This window comes from Callithrix jacchus, chromosome 16, assembly GCF_049354715.1.
Source record: "Callithrix jacchus isolate 240 chromosome 16, calJac240_pri, whole genome shotgun sequence".
Lineage (NCBI taxonomy): Eukaryota > Metazoa > Chordata > Mammalia > Primates > Cebidae > Callithrix > Callithrix jacchus.
This window is the reverse complement of record NC_133517.1, coordinates 67,556,465-67,579,578: the sequence shown is the minus strand read 5'-3', so window position 1 is coordinate 67,579,578 and position 23,114 is coordinate 67,556,465. Positions and strand designations below refer to the sequence as shown.

Sequence of the window (23,114 nt, the reverse complement as noted above, 5' to 3'; positions counted from 1 at the left end):
ATGAAAGAAATAGCAAGCCAAGCTTAGATTATGGCTGGTCTGACTACAGCCCCAGGACGCAGGGTCCTCATGGAAAGAATGTGTTGGGGAAGATCCTGAGGCTGGATCAAGTTCAGATTCTGGCCCACCCGAGATATAGCCACTAGCCTCAAAGCCATTTCCAAAGGGAAATGTTACACTGAAACTTGGACAAGGAAGAAGACTGGTGTAGTTCCTAAGAAAATGGGGAAACATGAAGAGGGTGAAATAAAGGAGAGAGAGAAAGGATGTCAGGGATCTCATCCCAGCAGGGTGGAAATCTTTAAATGCCTATAAAAAAATGGAACGAATAAAGCAGATGTTCATGGGCCAAAAATGTTCTCAATGCAACCCTCCTAGGGTTTGGGATGTGCGCAAGCCACTGCTGCTCCTCCAATAATGAAGGGCCAGCTTCATTCACCCTAGTTTGAAGGAAGTAAGAAATATGACCTCAGATCACCTGCCATGATGATCCCACAATCTAATCAGTACAAGGATTGACCAAAGGACCTGGGTTCCTTGTATGATTTCAGGTCGCTGATGTCAGAAGTCAGTTCCAAAAGGATAAAATCCCTTTATGAGGTGAGGGAACTCAGGTCAGGTACAGAGAATGTTTAAAAACATAGAAGGTGCAAGAGAGGCCGGGAAATCATCCAAGACTGCCCAAAGCCCCAGGTGAGCCCTCCTTCCCTTCCACATGCCATGACCTTAAGTAATGGAAAACACAGTTTTTAATCCATAGTTTGCAGAGGAACAGAAGCCATCTCATTTAATCGGTAAGAGAGTTGAGAAAAACTCATTTACCCTATTTTCTTTGTACAAATAGAGTTTGGACAGAGCTGTGATGAGCATTACTGGGCAAAATGTACGGGGGGGACAGAGGATCCATACAAAACACGACAGAAAAAGAAGGGAGTGGAGGAATCAATTCAGGTGGAAAATGTAGCTCAAGAAAAAGAATTGTTTTGTGCCATGGAAGAATTTAAGAGAAATACTTTAATAAGGCAAAACCTCAAAGTTGCAAAGGTAAAACAACAGAAATATTTGAAAAGAGAGATTGCAAAGTTAAGGAAATGAACTGAAGATCACAACACCATATCTGAACTGATAAAATGGAAAGGAATTATATTGAGAGTCGAGTTACAGACACAGAGGAAAGACCTGCCATGATCTCACAGAATGCAGGTGAAAAAAAATCAAAGATGCAGGAATTAGACAGATAATATATGGATAATCATAAAGGACAATTGGCATCTGTGAGGTAGAGAAACTAACAAATAGAATATAAAAGGTATTTTATTATTATAAGAGAAAAATTTCCTGAAAGAATTGAATCTGCAGCTCACAAGGCACAGTGTCCCAGGAAAAGTGACACAGAGTGACTAAGACACAGGTATCGCCTGGTTAAAGTGCTTAACTTCAAGGATGAAGAAAGAATTCTTCAGGCATATGTTTAGATGTATTTGTGGAGAGTTTGAGAAATTTTACGGGCCTTGATCTTCTTCAAAGCATCAATAAGTCAACAGGAGACCTTTGTATGGCCACAAAAGACTGAGGGCAAGAAGGTGTTACCTAAGAAGATAATCTATCTCCAAAGAGATCCTCAAGAATAAAGACAAGAGGCAAAGTTTTCCAAATATGAAGGGACTTGTGGAGTGAAGCACTACTGAAAAATTATTTGATCACAGCAATTCAAGGAATAAAATGACTGTTAGTTACCAATGAATAAATTTAGATAGTCTGTGAACTCATGCCTGTAATCCTAGCACTTTGGGAGGCCGAGGCAGGTAGATTACTTGAGACCAAGAGTTCAAGACCAGCCTAGACAACATCGTGAAACCCTGTCTCAATACACATATACACACACAAATCAGCTGGATATAATAGTACATGCCTGTAATCCCAACTATTCAGGAGGCTGAGGCACAAGAATCACTTGAACCTGGGAGGTGGAGGTTGCAGTGAGCCAAGATCATGCCACTGCACTCCAGCCTGGGTGACAGAGTGAGATTCTGTCTCAAAAGAAAAAAAATTAAATATGTGGGTGAAGGGGAGGAAGGCAGCAAATCACACTGCCACACGTGTACCTATGCAACTATCTTGCATGTTCTGCACATGTACCCCAAAACCTAAAATGCAATAATTAATAAATAAATAAATAAATAAATAAAAAGAATTAACACTAACCCTGAGGAATATGGTTACACTCCTTGGCAATTTACAAACAATAAAATAACTGGGAGATAGAAGATGCTAGAAGAGCAAGATGGGAGAATTTATTTCCTTGCCTTTTCTTAGCAGAAAATAAGTAAACACCATCTAAAAGTGAGACACGATGTGAGCCATAGGAATTATTGGAATACCCTGGAGTGAACGGGTGATTATTCACTTGATTATTGTCATGTGAAAATGTAGGCCAACGTGATTCTGATGAGACGTCATGTTTAAAATCTTGGTTGATGATTCTAGATGACAGGGGGCTCCTGAAGGATTTTAGGCAGAGGAGTGACATATAAAGGTTGCATTTTTAAATTATTCCCTATGCCTGCTGTGATATGAGCCTCCAGGATTTAAGGAGAATTTGAAGAGAACAAGATGCTGGTGGGGAAACCAGCTGGGAGCACTGGACCCGCTGTCCGGGTGAGAAGTGGAGGGCCATGGTGAGTCGGCTGGACTGTGTTGATCGGGGGTTAAGGAGAGAGACGAGTCGAGGCGGACCCCCAGCTTGCAGCTCAGGAGGCCACGTGGCATTAGCAAATGACACAGAGAGCACAGGATGAGACAGATACATGACCAAGAAAATGTGACAAAATGTTAATAATTGAGGAATATACACATACACACATACACGCACATTTGGGGGCTAACGTTTGATGTGAAACAATTTCAAACTCACAAAATGTTTCAAGAGTTAAAAAAAACTCTTTTATATTCTTCACCCATAGTCCCCAATTATTAAGACTTTATCACATTTCCTTGGTCACATATCTGTCTATTATCAAGTCAACTTTTTGTTGCATTTCAATGTAAGTTATCTAACGTTATCGGTTCACTTTGCCCAAAACAATTCAAAATGCACACCATGAACTAGAGTCAGTATTTGTTTTTATTATTTTGAAGTAAAATTTAAACATAGTGAAATGCTTACATCTTTAACATACTATTTGAGGAGTTTTGACAGATATATAAATCCTTGTCAATACATAAAGTATTCCACCACCCCCAAAACATTTCCTAAAGTCTCTACCCATGGCCGTCTCTACTCCACCTGGAAGAGCAGAGAAACACAGCCCTATCTCTTGCACCCCTGAAGACACTCACAACATAGACTAGGCAGGGGCCAGCATCTCTGGGCTGACTGCCCATCAGGGAGGGCTTAGGCCTCAGCCAGCGGCTGAAGCAATGAGAGAGTCCCATAGAGGGCAAACAGGGGCTTCATCACGGCTTCATTCCAGGTTGACTTGGGGCTATCCAGCTCCATCCTCAGGCCACACCCCTCCAGCAGGCCATAGGTGATGGCCAAATCCTCCCTCTGGAGCGGGGCAAGGAGCTCCGGCTTGAGGGTGAAGGGATTGCTCCTGCGATATATCAAGTTTGGCTCCAGGATGCTCCTTACCTAGAAGAAGGATGATCAGATTCTACAGACCAGCCTTTAAGGTCAGGAAGAGAAAGCTTCTGCCCCAGCAGCCGGGGACCCATGGAGGATAATAAAAGGAACAAGAGCTCTGGGATCCAGAGGACCAGGAGTTACATGCTGGTTGTATCCTATAATCAGCAGATCAAGTTATTGGAAATCAGGTTCCACGTCTACAAAATGGTAAAAATAAAACTCCCCTTGTAGAATAGTGGTGTTTTTATTTCTAAATGTATATGCACATATGTATGTATATGGTATATGCATATAAAGGTATGTATTTATATATACATATACTTGGAAAGAGAAAACAGAGAAATTAGCAAATCACAAGTGTAACTAGAGCAGGAGTGATCAGCAAATGGTAACAGTGTGACTAGAGCAGGAATATCATATCCCCTTAGACCTCAAAGTCCTGTGCTCCTATGTGGCTATTTTAGTCCTGCTGGGGAATGCCACAGGGATTGCCATGGAAACTGAGACCCTCCTGAGGGTGACTCATACACACTGGGTCAGGTCTCCAGGAGGACGCTGCAGCTAGGGACGTCCCAGTGGCCACCCTGGGATCGGGACTCCTCTCTTGGCATAAACCTGTGTTATCTCTTTCCTCAGAATCATTCTTCTTAACTCTGGTTTCCTCGTCCCCTTCCCTGAACTTCTGGGCCCTGGGAAGTCCTCACCAGCTCCTGTTGCTGAAGCAGGATCCTCTTCTCCATGGAATAGGCCAGCAAATCATGTTGGATGTCACTCAGCACTGAGGGTGGGAAACATGTGAGGAAAAACAGTAGTGAAGAATCCAGATTTTTCTTCCTACTGTAAAGCAGGAGACCCCCTGAGAGAATAACTCTAAGACAGAGGAATAAACCCATTCAACTTGAAGATCAAATTCTCTGCCCTGGTTAGTCCTTGAGAATGGTTCTCCAGGACACTAAATAAGAGGGACAAAAGGATGGGATTCAAGGGCTGAAGGCTGAAATCACCCACCTCCAGTGATCTGTGGATGGACATGAGCTGGTCACTTCCTAGACCTTAAATTCATTCTGTATCATATGGCAAGTTATCACAGTGAGCCCTCTGACCTTAGAGAGAGCTGTGATGTAAGGACAAAACCCATGGCATTCAAAGGGCCTTGAAGACATGGCATATAACACAGCTTTTTGGGGTTCTGGGGACCAACATTATGACTCTCCCATTCATCCCTTTAATTACTCTTACCCATTATGGCTTCAAGGAGATACAGAATTGCTTCCTTTGATTTAGACCATGCATGGTTTGAATCCCGTTGAAGTATCTTTAGGATGGCACCACCAGGGCCATCCAAATGACCTGAGCTGTCCAATTCCAGCTACAGAAGACAGATATATTGTTAATAATAATACTAATAACAGTAATGTTATATAATTTGCCTGTGTCTACTGGTGATAACCAAAGGGTAGGGGTAAGGGTTCTCTACCTCCCGCAAGGGATTTCAAGCAGCCTCAGTGTGTGGGGGTTAGCACACCACTGTGCCTGGGTGTCAGAGTCCCCAGTCTTTCTCATTCCCCGGCATCTCGCTCATTCTTCCTCCCCCATGTAACTTGGTAGTCATATCTCCTAAGCAATCCCATTTACAGCTTTTACCAGACCTATGCAACTGTGGAACCGCTCACCATGTACATCAGGTTCTGCAGATCCTCTTCACCTCTGAGCATGACCAGGATACTAGAGAACACGACACCCTGAACATCCCTTGAGAGCTGGGCCAGTGCCTCTATGTTCCGGGAAACCTCCCCGTGTAGAGACTTGAAATCTGTTCTCAGGCATCAACAGCAACCAGAAAGTGGGGACAATTCTTCGATTAGAACATCCATGGAATGACAACCTGTTTGCATGAATATGAGCCAAACTCCTCTATCCCTTTCAGCTGCTAATCAAAATTATCTCTGCTGATGGCATGCTTGAGCTCTGGGAGTAGAGCTGTTACAAGAAGCTAAAAAGATGGACAATCCAGTGCTCTGAAAGGAGGAAACAGAACACTGGGAGCAGAGATTGAGATTCTGAAATGACATCATCGCAGGTGGAAGAGAATGACAAAGTGGTCATTTCTAGAACATGTCAGGAATACTGTAAAATCTAGCATTGGGCTTTAGAGGCAAAAATCTTGGGGGCTCTGGAATCAGTTTCCATGTTTTAAAATGGGATCTTATGAGCATTATAAGAGTTTATGTAGGCCAAGCATGCTTGCTCATGTCTGTAATCCCAGCATTTTGGGAGGCCGAGATGGGGGGACTGTTTGAGGCCAGGAATTCAAGACCAGCCTGGTCAACATAGTAACACCCCATTTAAAAAAACAAGAGAGAAAGTGTATGTATATAAGACACTTGGCACATATAAGCTACCCTTATTATCATGCAGTTTTGCCAGAATCCTCAATGTCTATGAAGAATGAACCTCGGGCTGCATGCTGGGGCTCTCTGTCTCTCCTAGGAGGCACCAGGTGACCTCAGGGTAATCTGCTTGAGATGAGGGATCACTGGATTGGAAGCTCCAAGGAGGCAACAATTTATGTCTGTTTGGTTCACTCCCATAACTTTCAGGTTCTGAATAATGCTTGTTGTCCAATAAGTCCTCAATGTTTGTTTCATGAGCAAAGTGTACCTCAGTTTGCTCATGGGGGACAGTAACTGGGTCAGAGGAAGTGGCTACAGTCATTCACTGGCTACCCCGGGGGACAGTAACTGGGTCAGAGGAAGGGGACAGTTACAGGTAATGGAGGAGCCTGACTGGGGGAATGTTCTCTGTGGGTCTGTGGGAGCTGGGCCCAAGCAGCGCTCTTGTGGGAATCCAAAGGTGGTCAGGGATAAGCAGTGCCTAAGTTCTGAGGAAGTGGACCTCAGTTTCTGACTGGCATGAAAACTACCAGTTTGGGTGCTCAGACTTGCAGCTCCCACCCTGAAGCCCCAGGGTCTCTCTTAATAAATATTCACTTTGCCAGAGGGGTTCCTCTATTCCTCCTAGGAGAATCAAGTCAGCATCTTCCTTCCTCATCCCCATCAAATTCACTTTTGAGATGTTTTGGAGGGTTCTGCTCTCCTACCACTTCCTTCCTCTTGCTTAACTTCTTCCTGCTCCCATCCCCGTCCATCCCTCCATTATCTAGCCTTTCTGAAGCCTTTCCATTCCACATGACCAAGGGCCAGGCCCTAAGGCAATGGTGGCAAAGGCAAAGCATGGTCAATCTGCCTTACTTATCCCTGTGTGCAGGATGGGATTCCCGCCCTCACCTTCAGCAAATTCACACTCATCTGTTGGGAGGATGTCACCTAGTTTGCATGATAAAAAGAGGAATAAAATTCCTCACCAAAGAGGGTCAAAACTGGATTTCTCCTGCCTTCTGCCCTGCTTTCCCTGAACCCCTCTTCTCTATCTCCTCCTGCCCTTATCCCAAGAGGCCAAACCCCAGGATCTTGAGTAATAGCAGCAAAGGCAATCAGGTGGGGTTTTGTAGTGCACATTGTCCTGGGAGGGGAGGGCCAGGTTCCACTCACCTCCAGAATGCACTGCACAGATTTCCGCAATTAACACTGGAAAGAGAAAGAAAGGCGTTTACTCATCAAACATTAGCCTACCCCCACTTTTCCTCTGCTACTTATTTCCCTCTTGGTCTCACCTCTAACTCTTCTCTCCTCCCCTTTTCTCTCACGTGTACCATCAGTTCAGTTGAAAAACTTCTCCAGAGAGATGGAGCCCCATCTCTCATTTCCCATTTCTTTCCCCAACAAACTCACACCTATCCCAATGTTTAAAGGAGAAAGCCTAGTTTCCCTGTGGCCCCGGGGGACAGTAACTGGGTCAGAGGAAGGGGACAGTTACAGGTAATGGAGGAGCCTGACTGGGGGAATGTTCTCTGTGGGTCTGTGGGAGCTGGGCCCAAGCAGCGCTCTTGTGGGAATCCAAAGGTGGTCAGGGATAAGCAGTGACTAAGTTCTAGAGGAAAAAAAAAAACTGACAGAGGAGGATGAGCAGGATGGTGCAATAGAAGCCTCCATGGTTCATACGCCTCACACAAACACCAAATTTTAACAACTATCTGCACAAAGAAAAGCACCATCACAGAACCAAAAATCAGTTGTGCAATCCCGGTACCCAGTTTTAACTTTATATCATTGGACGAGGCATTGAAGAGTGTTGGAGAGATGGTAGTGAATGACTGTAGCCACTCTTCATTCATCGCCACACTGTAGCCTAGCCTCTCGGAAACGCTGTACACTTGGGAGAGAGAGGGCACAGTGACTGGGTGACATTACATTGAACTCAGTGCTGCCTTGTCATAGCAGAGAGCAGAGTCAGGCTGGACTCAATCAGTGCCAGTGCACTAAGGGAGCATTTGGACCAGATCTAGTAAAAGCGGAATTGCCCATTCCTTCTTTCAGAACTCAAGTTTCCTGGTAAGCCTCAGTAATGCCAGACAAAGTGCTCTGGAGTCCTAGGAGAACTTAAAGGTCAGTCTAGGACATGAGGACTGCAATTTTTAGGCAATTCCTAATGCTGAGCTGGGCTCAGAGCCAGAGGACTAGAGTGACACATCACCTACAGAGACACTAGTTGGGGGTCGCTAAAAAAAAGTGCTTGTGCTACCCCACCCTTAATCCCAGGCAGTGCAGCTGACAGCAATGAAAGTGTATCATTCCCTTTGGTTAAGTGGAAGAGAGCAAAGAGCACAGAAATTTTGTCCTGCATCTTGGAAACCATCTCAGCCACAGTAGGACAGGAGACTGGGCAGAGTTCTGAGGTCCCTATTCCAAGCCCTAACTCCTGGACAACATCTCTAGACACTACTGGGGGAGAAAGAAACCTACTGCCTTGAAGGGAAGAACATAGCCCTGGCAGAATTCATCACCTGCTGAATAAAGAACCACTGGGCCCTAAATAAACAGCAGCAGTACCAAGGTAGTATGTAGTTGGCCTTGGGCTCTGAGATGTGCTGACTACAGGTGTGCCCCAGCATATTCCCAGCTGTGGTGGCTGTGGCGAAAGAATCCTTCTGTTTGAGAAAAGCAGAGGGAAAAGTAAAGGAAGCTTTGTCTTGCATCTTAGATACGAGCTCAGCCACCGTGACATGGTGTACCAAACAGGCTCTCAAGGCCCTCTAGACCAGGCCTAGCCCACTTCAACAGCATTTCTGGACCTGCCCTGGGCCAGAGGAGAGCCCACCCTAAAGGGTGAGACCCAGTCCAGCTATGATTTACCACAAGCTGAGCCCATGGGCTGAACTGGGTCTTCCCTAAAGGGTTAGACCCAGTCCAGCTACAATTTACCACAAGCTGACTGATGAGCCCATGGGCTGTCAGCAAACATAGGCAATGGCCTGGCAGAACCCCTCTGGGATCCTCTGCCTGTGAAAAGGGGAGGGGTAAGCGGGAAAAACTGTCTTATGATTTGAGTGACAGCTTAGCAGCAGTAGAGTAGAACATAAGGTAAATTTATAAGGGTTGTTTACTCCAATCCCTCAATCCCTAGCTCTCAGACAGCATCTCTGTACCCAACCGGGGCCTGAGAATACTCACTGCTCTGAAGGGGAGTGCAAAAACCTCACTGGCTTTATCACCTACTGACTGTAGATCCCTAGGGTCTTGAGTGAACACAGGTGGTAGCCAGGTAGTGGTTATAGCAGGCCAGGGGTGAGACCCAGCACTGGGCTGGCTTCAGGTCTAACCCAGTGCTGTGCCAGGGGTGGTAGCCACAGGGGTGATTACATCACCACCCTCCTAGTTCCAGGTGGCTCAGCAAAGAGAGAGAGACCCCATTTGTTTGGGAGAAAGTAAGGGGAAAGGACAAGATTCTTTGCCTGAAAATGCAGATAACTATTATGGATCTTATTCAAGACCACCAAAGCAGAACCTCTACAAATCTGCAACAACCACAGAGATTAACTAAACAGGGAGTCCCACTCCCTTTGAATACCTGGAAAGCCTTCTCAAGGACAGGCACAAACAAGCCCAGACTAAGAAGACTACAATAAATACCTAACTCATCAATGCCTAGATATCAAAAGACATCTACAAGAATCAGGATCACCCAGGAAAACATGACCTCACCAATGAACTAAATAAGCTACCAGAGACAAATCCTGGAGAAAAAGAGACATGTGACCTTTCAGATAAAGAATTCAAAATAGTGTTTTGAAGACACTCAAAGGAATTCAAGATAACGTGAAAAGGAATTCAGAATTCTAACAGGTAAATTTGAAAGAGAAATGGAAATAATCAAAAAGAATCAAGCAGAAATCCTGGAGGTGAAAAATGCAATTGACAAACTGAAGAATGCATCAGAGTCACTTAATAGTAGATTCAATCAAGCATAAGGAAGTATCAGTGAGTTGAAGATAGTCTGTTTGAAAATATGCAATCAGAAGAGACAAAAGAAGAAAGAATAAAAATCAATGAAGCACTTGAAGACAGCTTTAAAAGTTGTTGGCCTTTAATAGGACATAGAAAAAGAGATAGGATACGAAAGTTTATCCAAAGGACTAATATTAAAGAATTTCCCAAACCTAGAGAAAGATATCAACATTCAAGTACTAGTACATTCTAGACCACCACGTAGATATAACTCAAAGCAGACTACCTCAAGGCATCTCATAATCAAACTCTCAAAGATCAAGGATAAAGGAAGGATCCTAAAGCAGCAAGGAAAAAGAAACAAATACCATACAATGGAGTTCCAATATGTCTGGCAACAGACGTTTCACTGGAAACCTTACAGGCCAGGAGAGAGTGGCATGACATATTTAAATTGCTGAAGTAAAAAAAGCTTTTATCCTAGTATACCTGGCAAAAATATCCTCCAAGGATGAAAAAGGAATAAAGACCTCTCTAGACAAATAACAGCTGAGAAATTCATCAACACCAGACATATCTTACAAGAAATGTTAAAGGGAATCCTTCAATCTGAAAGAAAATGACATTAATGAGCAAGGAGAAATCATCTAAAGACATAAAACTCACTGTTAATAGAAAGCACATGGAAAAACACAAATATTATAACTGTAATATATATAACTATATTATATTATGACATACATAATATAATAATATATAACTATGATTGTGATGTGTAAACTATACTTACATAGAAAGACTAAATGATGGATCAATCAAAAATAACAAGTACAACAACTTTTCAAGACATAGTACAATAAGACATAAAGACAACAAAACAAAAGTGGGAAGCTAGTGTGGAGTTTTTATTAGTTTTCTTTTTGCTTGTTTATTTGTTTATGCAATCAATATTAAGTTCTCTTCAGTTTAAAATAAGGTTATGAGACAGTATTTGCAAGTCTCACAGTAACCTCACATCAAGAAATTTACAATGGATACACAAAACAAAATGCAAAAAAAAAACATCACCAGAGAAAATCACCTTTACGAAAAGAAAGGTAAAAACAAAAGAAGGCAACAAAATAAACAGAAAACAAGTAACAAAATGGCAAGAGTAAGTCCCTGTTTATCAATAATAACATTAATTGCAAATGGGCTAAATTCATCAATCAAAAGATAAACAGTGACTGAATGGATTAAAAAAGAAAACAAGATTCCATGATCCTACTGTCTACAAGAAACACACTTCACCTAGAAAGATACACATAGACTGAAAACTAAGGGATGGAAAAAGAGATTCCATGCCAAAGATCTAGAAATAAAACTTCCATTTGACCCAACAATCCCATTACTAGGTGTATACCCAAAGGATTATAAATCATTCCATTATAAAGACACATGCACATGTATGCTTTTTGTGGCACTGTTTGCAATAACAACGACCTGGAACCAACCCAAATGCCCATCAATGATAGACTGCACAGGGAAAATGTGGCACATATACACCATGGAATACTATGCAGCCATAAAAAAACAATGAGTTCGTGTCCTTTTTAGGGACATGGACGAACCTGGAAACCATCATTCTCAGTAAACTGAAACAAGAACAAAAAATCAAATACCACATGTTCTCACTCATAGGCGGGTATTGAACAATTAGAACACGTGGACACAGGGAGAGAAGCATCACACACTGGGGTCTGTGGGGGGGGGACTAGGGGAGGGACAGTGAGGGGTAGGGAGGTTGGAGATAACATGGGGAGAAATGCCAGATATAAGTGACGGGGGGATGGAGGCAGCAAACCACATTGCCTCCATCAACAATCCTGTACCTATGCAACAATCCTGCATGATCTGCACATGTACCCCAGAACCTAAAGTACCATATATACATATATATGTGTATGTATGTATATATATGTAGCAGGAATAGCTATACTTATATCATACAAAATAGATTTCAAGACAAAAACTGTAAGAAGAGCCAAAGAAAAGGTCATTATATAATGATAAGGGAGTCAATTTAGCAATAGGATATAATGATGGTAGATATATATGCACTCAACACTGGAGCACCCAGATATATAAAGCAGATATTACTGGAGCTAAAGAGAGAGAGATGATTAAAGCTAAAGAGAGATTATTAGAGCTAAAGAGAGTAATAAGTGGAGACCTCAACACCCTACTTTCAGCACTCAACAGATCTCCCAGAAAGAAACTCAAGAAACATCAGACTTATTCTGCACTATAGAACAAATAAACCTAATAGGTACTTACAGAACATTTTACCTAAAGGCTGCAGAATACATTTTTTTCTCTTCAGCACATGGATCATTCTCAATGATATATTGTATGTTAGGTTACAAAACAAGTGTTAAAACATTCCAAAATACTGAAGTAATAGTGACCATCTTCTCTGACCACAATAGAATAAAACTAGAAATTAACAAGAGGAATTTGGGAAACTATACAAATACATGAAAATTAAACAATATGCTCCTGAATGACCAGTGGGTCAAGGAAAATATTAATAAGGAAATTGAAACATTTCTTGAAACATATGATCATAGAAATAATAGAAACACAACATACCAAAAGCTGTGGGACACAGCCAAGCAGTACAAAGAGGGATATTTATAGTTATAAGTGCCTACATCAATAAATTGGAAAATCTAGAGAAAAATGATACATTCCTAGACACATAGAACCTACCAACATTAAACCATGAAGAAATGTAAAACCTGAACAGATCAGTAATGAGTAATGAGATTGAAGCTGTAACAAAAAGTCTCCCAGTAGAGAAAACCCCAGGACCTGAAGGATTCACTGCTGAATCTTACCAAAGATATAAAGCAAAATATGAATACTAGTCCTATTCAAACTATTCCAAAAAACAGAAGAGAGTATACTTCCAAACTCATTCTATAAGGCCAGTATTCCCAGATACTAAAACCAGTCAAAGACACATTAAAAATAAAACAGTTAAAAACCCTATAGGCAATATATCTGATGAATATTGATGCAAACATTTTCATCAAAATACCAGCAAACTGAATTTCAACAAAATATTAACAAGATCATTTATAGCCAGGTGTCATGGCTCACACCAGTAATCCAAGCACTTTGGGAAGCCAAGGTGAGCAGCTTACAAGAGCTCAGGAGATTGAGACAAGCCTGGGCAACATGGTGAGACAATGTCTCTACAAAAAATATAAAAATTATCCAGGCATGGTGACACAAGCCTGGAGCCCCAGCTACTTGGGGGCTGAGGTGGGAGGATCATTTGAGCATATGAGGCAGAGGTTGCAGTGAGCCATGTTCACACCACTGCACTCTGGAATGAGCACCAAGTGAAACCCAGTAAAAAAGGAAAGAATGAAAAGGAAAGGAAAGAAAGAAAGGGGGGGAGAGGAGGGGGAAAGGAGAGAGAGGGGGGAGAAAGAAGAAAGAAAGAAAGAAAGAAAGAAAGAAAGAAAGAAAGAAAGAAAGAAAGAAAGAAAGAAAGAAAGAAAGAAAGGAAAGAAGAAAGAAAAAGAAAGAAAGAAAGAGTAAAGAGAAAGAGAGAGAGAGAAAGAGAGAAAGAGAAAAGAGAAAGAAAGAAGGAAGGAAGAAGACAGGGAGACAGAGAGTAAGTAAGTTAGGGAGGAAGGAAGGAAAATCATTCATCATGAGCAAGTAAGATTTTTCCCAGGTATGCAAAGATGGTTCAACATACACAAATCAATCAATGTGATACATTATATCAACAGAATGAAGGACAAAAACCACGTGATCATTTCAATTGATGCTTAAAAGGTACTCCATAAAGTTCAACATCCATTAATGATAAACCCTTTAAAAACCATGTATAGGAGAAAGATACCTCAACATAATAAAAGCCATATACAGCAGAGCCACAGCTAGTTTCATACAGAATGGGGAAAAAATTGAAAGCTTTTCCTCTTAGATCTGGAACCAGACAAGGATATCCACATTCACTATTGCTATTTAACATAGTACTGGAAGTCTTAGCTAGAGCAATCAGACAAGAGAAAAACCTATGGCCATGCAAATTGGAAAGGAAGAAGTCAAATCATCATTGATCACAGATGATATGATCTTATATTTGAAAAACCCTAAAGGCTCCACTAAAAAAACTAGTAGAACGATAAATTAGTAAAGTTGAAGAATACAAAATCAACATACAAAAATCAGTAACATTTCTATATGCCAATAGCGAACACTTTAAAAAGAAATTTATAAACTAATCCCATTCATGATAGGGATAAAAGTAAATACTTAGGAATTAACCAAAGTAAAAGATCTCTACAACAAAAACTACAAAACACTGATGAAAAAAATTTAAAAAGACACAAAAAAAATGGAAAGATATTCCACGTTCATGGATTGGAATCATTAATATTTTAAAATGTCCATACTCCCCAAAGCAGTTTACAGATTCAATGCAATTCCTATCAAAACACCAATGACATTCTTCACAGAAATTCTAATATTTATATGAAATCACAAAAGACACAGAATACTCAAAGCCATCCTCAGCAAAAAGAACAAAACCAAAAGAATCGCATAACCTGACTTCAAATTATTCTGCAGAGCTATAGTAACCAAAACAACATGGTACTGGCATAAAAAAAAAAAGACACACAGACCAATGGAACAAAATAGAGAACCTAGAAACAAATCCATGTGCCTACAGTGAACTCATTTTTGACAAAGATGCCAAGAACATACAATGGAGAAAGGACAGTCTCTTCAATAAATACTGCTGGGAAAACTGGAATCCAAAAGCAGGAGAATGAAACTAGACCCCTATTTCTCACCATATACAAAAATCAAATCAAAATCATTTAAAGACTTAAATCTAAGGCCTCAAACTATGAAACTACTAAAATAAAACATTAAGGCAACTCCTCAGGACAATGACCTGGGAAAAGATTTCTTTAGTAAACACCCCACAAGCACTGGCAACTAAAGCAAAAATAGAAAAATGGGATCACACCAAGTTAAAACGCTTCTTCACAGCAAAGGAAACAATCAACAAAGTGAAGACACAACCCACAGAATCAGAGGAAATATTTGAAAACTACCCATTTGAGAGGGATTAATAACCAGAATATTTAAGTTCAAATGACTCTATAGAGATAAATCTAACAATCTTATTAAAAATGGGCAAAAGAGGTGAGTAGACATTTCTCAAAAGAAGACATACAAATAGCAAACAAACATATGAACAGGTGCTCAACATCATTGATTATGAGAAATGCAAATCAAAACTACAATGAGATATCATCTCACCCCTGTTAAAATGGCTTGTAGCCAAAAGACAGGCAATAACACATGCTGGGGAGGATGACAAGTAAAGGGGGTTCTCATATGCTGTTGATGGGAATGTAAATTAGTACAACCATGCTGGAGAACAGTTTCCTCAAAAAACTAAAAATAGATCTACCCTATTATCCAGCAATCTCCCTGCTGGGTGTATATACCAACAGGCAGGTAATGAGTATACCAAAGATATCTGCACTCCCATGTTGTTGCAACACTGTTCAAATAGTCAAGATTTGGAGGCAAACTGAGTGTCCATCAACAGATGAATGGGTAAAGAAAATATGGTACATATACATAGTGGTATACTCTTCACCATAAAAAGGAATGAGATCCTATTATTACAACAACATGGATGAAACTGGAGATCATTATGTTAAGTGAAATAAGTCAGGAACAGAAAGACAAACATCTTATGTTATCACTTACATGTGAGATGCAAAAATCAAAACAGTTGAACACACAGGGATGCTACCTGAGACTGGGAAGGGTCAGGGAGGGGATCTCAGGGATAGGTAGGGATGGTTAATAGGCACATTTTAAAAAGCTAGAAAGAATGAATAATACCGAGCATTTGATAGCACAACAGGGTGACTACAGTCAAAATAATTTAATTGTACATTTTTTGAAAACTAAAAGACTATAACTGGATTGCTTGTAACACAAAGAAAAAATGCTTGAGGGGATGAATACTCCATTTTTCCATGATGTAATTATTGCACATTGCATGTCTGTGTCAAAACACCTCACATACCCCATAAATATATACACCTACTATGTACTCACAAAAAATTTTTTTTAATAAAAATAAACCAGACTTAGGAACTCACCATTTTGAAAGGTGCAGCGTCTATAATCATCTGTGATGTGAATGGCTGAATGGAAAAGAAGTTCGTTAGGAGACTTGTTATTTCTGCCTGAGTCTTTACCATACCCTATACCTGGACCAGGGAACCCCTTGTATCAAACACCGGGATGCTGTTAGATCTGACCACTGGCCTCACTCTGTGTCTTCTGAATCACTGTGAAGGGTGCCCTGGAACCTGCATATAAACAAGCACTTTGGGTAATCATTTTGCCATCCAACATTTAGAAATTACCTTGATAGAGTAAAGGAACTCAGCTTCCTTTGACCTTCAGGAGGTAGGACTGCCTCCTGCTGCCCTTTTCTTACTGACCTGCCTTACTTACCACTCCCAATCTGGCATCTTCTTGGATGATTTCACATTCCATGTAGAGAAATGTACTGAGGTCTAAAACTCACCTAACACTAAAGTGCAGGTGTTCAACAGGAGAAAGAGCCCATGAAAAAGACAAAATGTTGTATAAGTGTTGAAAAGCTTAGAGGAAATGAATGAATGAAGTTAGAGGAAAAGCTAACTTCACAGCAGTGACTGCAAGTCATGTTCTGACTACTAGCAGGGAGAGTGGCACTCCTCTATGTCAGACACCACATCTGTAGAATGGAAATGAGATCTTCCCTCCCTGGTTGATGCACGGAATGGAGCTACATGTCTAGCAATGCACTGACTCCAGTTCATCTTCACCCTCTCCAGTTCAGCAGGATCTTTCCTGTAGCCTGACAACAGGCTCACGTCTTCACCATCTCATAATCCCCTTCCCCTAAGCTACGTGGACTTTAGTTATCACCTCCTCCCACCTATTGTGCCCTCACAGCCAACTTTCTTCAAGTCATCTACACACTGGGTCCCCATTTCCTCTCTTTGCATTCAGACTTCCTCCACTGTGGTTTATTCTCCAATGAGTCTCCCTGGCTTTGGTCACCAGTGAAAACTGATTTGATTCTATCTGGATACCACCACATCACGTTCTGTGGAGTCTTCTTTTATCTGACCACATCATTTTTGATTTATTGTTGATTATTATGATATATTGAAACTAGGACTCCTTTTTTTCCTTCAATATTAAAATATTAAAATCTATTATGTTATATATTAAAATAATCTTATCACATATATTAAAATCATCTTATAATTCACCATGACCTTTGATAGTGCCACCATCTCCTGGTGCCCTCAGCAAGAGTCCTGAAAGTGGAAATCCCATTCTCACCCCTTCTCCTCCTGAGAGAGCTGTTTTGAATATGGTCAGTTTTCCAGAAGCCAGAATCCACTAGCTGTGAAAGATTAAAGAGTTCAGCTTTATTCTGTCTATGGCCGCTGATGAGAAGTAACTGACATCAGGACACTCCCTTGACCATGTTGCAGTGAGGATACTTTGGGCAGTAGAGTGTGAGAGTGAGTGTGGGAGAAGGAGGAGCTGAACTCAATCTGTATTAGAATGAGCTTTAGCTGGGACTCAGCATTTGGGAAGGGAGAGGACAAGGACTCTGAGAGCCGGTTGTGTTCCCAGCACTCACCATCACACCCAGGCATGCAACTGACACAGATGCTTCTGCCCACATGGAGTCTGAACCCAAAGTGTGTGATCAGGAACTGTGCATTTTGAGCCTAGTGAAGGAGGGAAAGATGTAGATAAAATCAGCCTTATGTTCTTAGGGTTTTGTGTCTGCAGTTTTGTTTGTGATTCTGCTGTTGTTGCCTCATAGGACCTTAATCTGGGGTTATGGGTAACCTTGGATAAGCCTCTGTGGCTGATGAGTTGCTGAGGATGCTTAAATGAATAAGGATGGTTAGGATTATAGTTGGACCTGACCAGTGCTAACAACACTCCAAGATGAACAAGTTGGATTAATATCCATGTACGAGACTGTCTCTGTATCTGCCAATAGCAGCATTTCAGCCAGGCCATGCTTGGAAGTGCCTCTGTGTGGTAGGATGGGTATGTGCCCTGGGCAGTAAGAAATATACATACATCTCCTTGGATAGGCAGAGCAGGAAAGGTTACATATTGTGGCTATTTTCCTGTCGTTTCTCTCTCAGGAGAAGCAGATACCTCTCTCTACCCCCATCTGACTCGCTGAGCTCTGCTTACTCCTGTCTTCTTCCTCAAAAATCAGCTGCTTTGCCTTATATGCCATCACCATGCCCTTCTTCAGAGTCAGCACCTTCTTATTCTCTCTGAAAATACTTCCTAGGACTTCACCCTGAGGAGAGAAACCAGACAATACAGTATTAAATGTATATCATTGTGAAGGTCAGATGGCTCTAGAAAGCTCATGAGGAAAAACGCCAGCATTCCCTGCTCACATCCTCCCTACTGCTGACTTCGGATTTCCAATCACTGCTTTTCTTCCTTGTTTCATCCCATTCTCATCTTCCCATTTCTCAATTTCATGTTAATATTGTAATGCTTTTATTTCTTTCTGTATTTATCTATCTATTCTCTTTTTGATTATGATGAATTTGTTTTCCTTCTCTTCTCTCATTCCTTATTTCCTTTCTATCTTTCTAAAATATTCATATCTCAAAGTTTAAGTTAATATTTACTGTTTATACTCAGGGAAAACTGCTTTTCCCCACTCCCAACCTTTCCTTTATCAGTTGATGTGATGTCCCTGTGCCTTCCCTGTCTCTTTACTTATTCTCTCCAGAGCAGATGGGGGACACATTTTCTTGAGACCTTGTACATCTAAAGGCATTTTTTATTTTACCTCATACTTGATATTTTGACTAGGCATAGAATTGAAGGCTGGAATTCTCTGGAATATGACTTTATTTCCCTTTTATAAATATTTATGGTTTTCTTTTTGGGGTAAATGTTCTGTAAATTTACACTTATATTTTGTGGTATGAATCTATGTCGACTAATGAAACCACACCTTCAGTGGACACTTTGATTCTGGAAACACATGCTTTGGGTCTCAGAACCTTCCTTGTATTTTTTCCTGAAAGATTTTCTCCATTGCATTATATCTTTGTTCTCCCCTTCGGGAACTCCTATTATTCAGGAGTAGTTAAATCGCATTGGCTGATCCTCAAGTTTGTTTTGTTTTAATTGAGACAGGGTCTCATTCTGTCTCCCAGGCTGGAATGCAGTGGCACAGTTATGGCTCACGACAGCCTCAACCTCCCAGGCTCTCGCAATTCTCCCACCTCACCCTCCCAAGTAGCTGGAACTACAAGAATGTGCTACAGCACCTGGCTAATTTTTTGTTTATATTTTGTAGAGACAATGTCTCACTATGTTGCCCAGGCTGGTCTTGAACTCCCGAGCTCAAGCAATCCACCTGTGTCAGCCTCTCAAAGTGCTGGGATTACAGGCATGAGCCACTGTACCTGGCCTCCAAATTTTTTTATGAATATTCTTCTATCTTTTTGCTTATCCTTTCCTGGGAATTTCTTTGATTTTGCTTTTTGACTCTTCTATTTAAGAAAAACAATAATAAATTTCCACTACTCTGTTTATAATTTATAAGAGCCATAAATACCCTTTTTATAGAGCTCTATCCTTTCATGAAAACAAAATGTCATCTCTTTAGAGGGATCAAGTATTTCTTACTTCCTTATGTCGTCTTTCTTTCCTCTAATTTCCTGATTTCAAAGTGCTTTTGCTTTGTGTTTTAGACTTTCCTCAAGAGTCTGTGATTTTTCTCTGTTTTACTAATGAGTGAAGCAGGAAAGCTGTTAAGTGTGCATTGGCAGGATATGTTGAGTAGAGGTTTCACTTTGGGGCAACCAGGCAGGGATTAAGCTATCTCTTTGGAGTCTCCAGTTGTTGGGGTTTCTTCAGTTATTTCTTCTGTAGTGGTTAATTTTCCTAGGAAATAATTATTTTATATCCCACCTAGGCTGTGTGTTATGGGGGTGGAAAAGGTAGAGACGTGATGCCTGAAGCTGAGTAGGGAAAGGGGCTCAATGTCCTCACTCCCATTGAGGACGTGCACTTATTCCCCTTTTTCCATATGGCTTCTCACCTCCACCCGTCACTGTAACTAGACTCCCTAAATCTAGAGCCCACAGTGAATAAGTTTTTCAGAAAGTCTTCTGCCAGAGTGGGTGAGGGTAGGTGCCTGGCTGTGCAGAGGTGGGAATGGATTTGGGCTCTGAATGTTCTTTATAAAGATACCCTGAAATGATTATTACACATTGTATGCCTGTAACAAAATATCTCATGTACTCCATAAATATTTATATCTACTATATACCAACAAACAACTTCTTAAAATTTTTTATATCTACTATATACCAACTTCTTAAAATTTTTTAAAGATTTCCAATCAATATTTATTACTTTCAGTCCCACCTGTACCCTGTCTTCAGAGGTAACTAGTGCCTCCAATTCCTGAACCTTTTGGGGATTCTTGTTTCTAAAATTTCTCCCCTGCTGCAGGTGGCCGTCCACTATTCCTGCTTTGAGGGTCTGTTACCATTTGTCTACTTTTTAGTAGTAACTCACTGCATTAGGAAAGTTAGTACACACATCAGATTTTTTTCTTTAGTTTCTAAAGCTCTTAAGTGACGACCAATTACACAGACATGATGCAAAAGCATACTATAACACACACAAACTTTATATGTCTTTCACCCATACTTGATCTGAATATTTGATAATTGAATTTATTCATATTAAAAATATTAGACTTGGTTATTGTGAATGACTCATATAAGTCACATGTACTTGGAGATACTTTGATTTCACTCCTTGAAACATTTATCAGGTTTTCTTAGAGCTTAAAGTACTTTAATGACTGGGGTTTGGTGTTAGGGTCCCTCATTTCTTCCAGCCATAAAACTAGACTCTATATAACACAGCAGCCACATATTTGGATTCTGCTGATTATCATTTAACCAAAGCAAAACACAATATTAAATAATTAAATATATTTCTGATATTATCAATACTGCATGACTCTCTATACTAAAACACTGTAATGGAAGCTATAAGGATATACTCTCAGAAGTCAGGATACACTGACATGTGAGAAGTGGGAAATAATGACTCTAACCCTCATAATCCCTGGGAATGAGTCCAGAGCTCCCTGGGAAATGAAGCTTGGTTGACAGGACTGGCTGTACTTTTTTGTATTTCAATCCCACTTCAGGACAAATGTATACCTTGACACCAGTAATCCAAGAAGAAATCTTCAAAATAAGATCAATACTACTGTAGTCATACAGCACAGTATCACGGGTCAGTTCAACAATGTCTGTCACCACATACAGGTCGTCCCCTTTCATCCGACATTGCTCTAGATATTCCGGCTCTGGATGCAACCGTTTCCTGGTGATTTAAGGAAGGAGGAGGAGAGTCAGAGTGGGAAAGAGATGGCTTTTCAGGTTACTCTGGGTGCCCTTCTCATCAAGAGCTGGGAGGGTAATGCTTTTAGACCTTGATAGGTGAGTCACCAATGGATGTTCAAGTACCTAGGGCAGCAGAATGTTTTATCTGACATGCAGGATGGAGAAGATTCCATTGATGGTGGTTCAGGTGTGAGACTATATGTATCATATTGTTAAAGGCATCTACATTTTACTAAATTATACTGGTTCTGTTAAGGTATAATTTATAGAATTTCAGCACTAGGGTCTCTAAGAAAAAGAAGGGCTAGAAGCAGAAAGGTCCAGATAACTGAGAACAGTCCTTAGGAGGTCCTGTTATGAAAGCTGGGTATTCACACCAAATATGTCCATTAGCACAATCAGGGGGCCTGGAGAGCAGATAAATAAAGTGGGGTGAGGCAAGAAGGACTCTGGATGATTTCATGATCATTACATATTTATTGTCCTTGGTGGGTGGATTGGTGGGGCTGAAACTGATGATGTAGTTTCCAAGGATATCTGAATCATCTGAAGGACTGAAGATCAATTTCATCTCTATTTCAGTTTTGAGGCTCAACCTTGATTCTACTTAAGGCAGACATTCAGTGTCCTATACAAAAGTCATGTGGAATATTGAGGGATTCTTAATTTTTCTTTTCAGTGGAAGATGTGACTGAGCACACAATATTAGGTTTTTCTCATTGCTGTTGGAATAAAATTCAAGCATCTTACCATGTCCTCAGATGTTATGTTATTTGATACCTGCTTATCTTCCAAGTTTCATGTTGTATCTCCTTTATCCTGGTTGTCTAAGGTTCCAACTCACTGACCTCACCTCTTATCCTGAAAAGACCAAGCTCTGTTTTACCCCAAGGGTACTAAACACCTCATCAGGACCCCTTTCTTCCTACTTTGCTTGACTTTCATTCTGTACATGTCAGTGCAACTGTTAAATCCAAAGAGAGACCTAAATGGACTCCCTTCCTTCCACCCAGTCTCTTTTACCTCATCTTTTTATTACTATCCGAGCACCTCTCAAAACATTTATAGGTGAAAACACATTACATGTCCCTCATCTCATTTATTAAAACCATCTCACTACCTTTTCTTTTTTATGTAAAAGTTTTAGTTCTGGCTTGTTTCTCTTGGTGCTGGCAAATAATATTTACCTGTGAAATTACAGGCTCTTTAAATACTAAAAGATATCTCTGTGAGAAAAATGCTTCTCTTTCTGTCACCTACAGAAATTCAGATGCTTTTTTACACCATCAACAGTCTTTACAAATGTTACCTCTAATTCTCGCAAAAAAACAGGCATACCAAAATTGTGGAATGTCAAAGTAACTTTTAGCCTTGATTTCAACATTCTGTGATTTTAGTTACTTGCTTACTTAATACTTTTTGCCTCGATAGAAATATCATTAAATTTACATATCTGTTTCTACTATTCATGAAGACTTACCTTTGTTTAGCCCTTAATGGATCATTGGAAATCCATCTTTCCCAAGGTACAAGAAGGTAAATTAAATCCCAGGACAGAGGTGACATACGCAAGAAGGCAGAATGAGAGGTCCTTGGGCATATACTATCTCACAG

The 23,114-nt window shown here is 40.7% G+C and overlaps 1 protein-coding gene across 2 annotated transcripts in view; it reads right to left on the bottom strand.

Annotated features, from left to right (window-relative positions):
- Positions 1-3,106: 3,106 nt before the first annotated feature.
- Positions 3,107-23,114, bottom strand: part of GSDMC (gasdermin C) — a 40,231-nt gene continuing 20,223 nt past the window's right edge. For both annotated transcript variants that reach the window (XM_078353214.1, XM_078353215.1), the window contains 8 exons: positions 21,315-21,480; positions 18,292-18,403; positions 16,167-16,211; positions 7,180-7,215; positions 5,302-5,441; positions 4,868-4,997; positions 4,333-4,406; positions 3,107-3,634 (listed from right to left, as the gene is read on the bottom strand). In XM_078353214.1, the coding sequence (XP_078209340.1) occupies positions 3,395-3,634; positions 4,333-4,406; positions 4,868-4,997; positions 5,302-5,441; positions 7,180-7,215; positions 16,167-16,211; positions 18,292-18,403; positions 21,315-21,480 (943 nt within the window). In that variant the 3' untranslated portion in view covers positions 3,107-3,394. The remainder of the gene's footprint in view (positions 3,635-4,332; positions 4,407-4,867; positions 4,998-5,301; positions 5,442-7,179; positions 7,216-16,166; positions 16,212-18,291; positions 18,404-21,314; positions 21,481-23,114) is intronic.